This window comes from Thermothielavioides terrestris, chromosome 1, assembly GCF_000226115.1.
Source record: "Thermothielavioides terrestris NRRL 8126 chromosome 1, complete sequence".
NCBI classification, from domain to species: domain Eukaryota; kingdom Fungi; phylum Ascomycota; class Sordariomycetes; order Sordariales; family Chaetomiaceae; genus Thermothielavioides; species Thermothielavioides terrestris.
The window spans coordinates 247,672-249,893 of record NC_016457.1 but is presented as its reverse complement, the minus strand read 5'-3'; the positions used below and the strand labels follow the sequence as shown (position 1 = coordinate 249,893).

Here is a 2,222-nt window from a genome sequence, read left to right as displayed (position 1 = left end):
TTTAACTAAGTTAAAGGAATCGACTACTTAGAAACCTTTTCTACAGTATATCGACCTGAAACATATCGGATATTCTTTATATTAGCTGTATATAAAGGCTAGAACATCCAATAATACAATGTGAAAAACGCTTTTATATATACTAATATAGATACCGATATATATATTAAACTTCCTACTAGATATTATAAGGATATAAATAAAGATAATAATAAAGTCTACAAGCTTAGAAAAGCTTTATACAGCTTGAAACAGTCTCTTAGACTATAGTATAAATACTTATTAAACATACTTTATAAGCTTGGATTCGTTATATTTCTATACGACGATGGTGCATTTATAAATACCAAGCTTGAAATAGCTATACTTTACTATATTAACGACCTTATAATAATAGGCCCTAATATAAATGATATTAATAATATTACAAATGAGGCGTCACAATATATAAAACTCCAATCTTTAGAAGAAATAGATACCTTTCTAAGTATAAATATAATAATTGATAGGAAAAAGAAAGAAATACATATACACCAAATACCTTATATTAATTCCATTTTAGAAAAATATAAAAAGAATAACCTATATCTTTCAAATACACTTATAGACCTTAATAATAAACTATATAAAAATCAAGGTCTAGCAAATAATTAAGATATAAAAATCTATCAACAAGAGATAGGATCTCTACTATATCTTGCTTTAAAAACTAGATTAGATATAGCATTTGCAGTATAATACTACGCTAAATATACTTCTAATCCTAGTAAAGAATATATTAAAGCAGTTGATAAGATTTTTAGCTATCTGATTAAATATCCTACATTAGGAATAACTTATAGGTATAATAATATAAATAACCTTTTACTTAAAGGTTATAGCGATAGCGATTAGGCTAGCTGTATAGATAGTAGAAGATCTACTACTGACTACCTATTTACTATCGGAGACAATAATATAATAAGCTGGAATACAAGTCTTCAAAAGACTGTAGCTTTATTAAGCTATAAAGCTGAATATATAGCTTTAGCTAAAGCTACAAAAGAAGCTCTCTATTTAAATAATATAATATAATATATAATAGAGACTCTAAAGCTTAATATACTAAATAACCTAATTCCAGTAATAATAGAGGATAATAATGCAGCTTTAAAGCTTGCAAATAACTCCGAATTTCATAAAAGGTCTAAACATATTGATATAAGGCATCACTTTACAAGAGATGCTATTATACACAATAAAATAAAGGTTGTCTATATTAATACTAAGGATCAACTAGCAGATCCTTTAACAAAGCCTTTATCTGGACCTAAAATAACTAAATGGAAACAAGATATCTATTTAGAAGAATATAATAAGTAAAAGGTTTTTTCAACCTTTAAAGGTTTTTCCTTTTATACTATACTAATAATAGGTTTTTTAACTATATATATATATATATATATATATATACTTCTATATATAATATATAGTTCTTTTTACCTATACCTAAGAGGTTTTTAATACTTTTCCTCTTAAATAACTATAATAATAAGGGTTTTTAAAATTTTCCCTTATATAACTTAGAGGTTTTTAAAGAACATTTTTTCCTCTAAAAACTATAATCTATAAACTCTGTATATAGCTTATAGGGGTATGTTAAAAATGGTTCCTATTTAAAAGACCCTTATATATATATATTGCTTAAATAAGTAAGCACTGCTTATATAAGCAAGATAAGATAAGATAAGCTTAATGGTTAGGGTTACAATTAAACGATCTTGAAAAATGAAGATCGGCACTAAGGTTCTTAGCTATAAAGATCAAACCAATGAATAGGAATATAAAAGTAGGCCTAATGACGAATAAAAGTGGGTCCACTATAGATCCCAATGACGATTATAAGTGGGTCTAAAAGTGGATTAAAAGTAGGCCTATAAAGCGGGCAATAACTGGGAGGAAGAAGTCTATATATCGAGGTCCAACCTCCTACCTTTGACCTCTCTTCTTCTTCCTTATATACAACACTTTTTCCATAACCATAGTTATAACTACTTTTATCTTATTATATCCCTACTTTTATTAATATATATCCACTTTCTCTACTTTTAAAAGTGGAACTACCTATTCTCTACTTTTATTAAAAGTGGAACCACTTATTCAGTGATCAAGTCTTTTAATAACTAGTGAATCTACTATTTCTATATCCTACGAATCTATCTACCTTTTCAACTTTAACTAAC

General features: G+C 26.5%; 1 protein-coding gene across 1 annotated transcript; it reads left to right on the top strand.

Annotated features, from left to right (window-relative positions):
• Positions 1–291: 291 nt before the first annotated feature.
• THITE_2041100 (uncharacterized protein) lies at positions 292–738 on the top strand (the record flags this gene model as incomplete). The annotated part of the gene is given in 2 exon segments (XM_003648517.1): positions 292–637; positions 656–738. Coding segments are annotated over 2 exon segments (429 nt in total), but the record flags the coding sequence as incomplete, so codon positions are not given.
• Between the last annotated feature and the right edge of the window lie 1,484 nt (positions 739–2,222).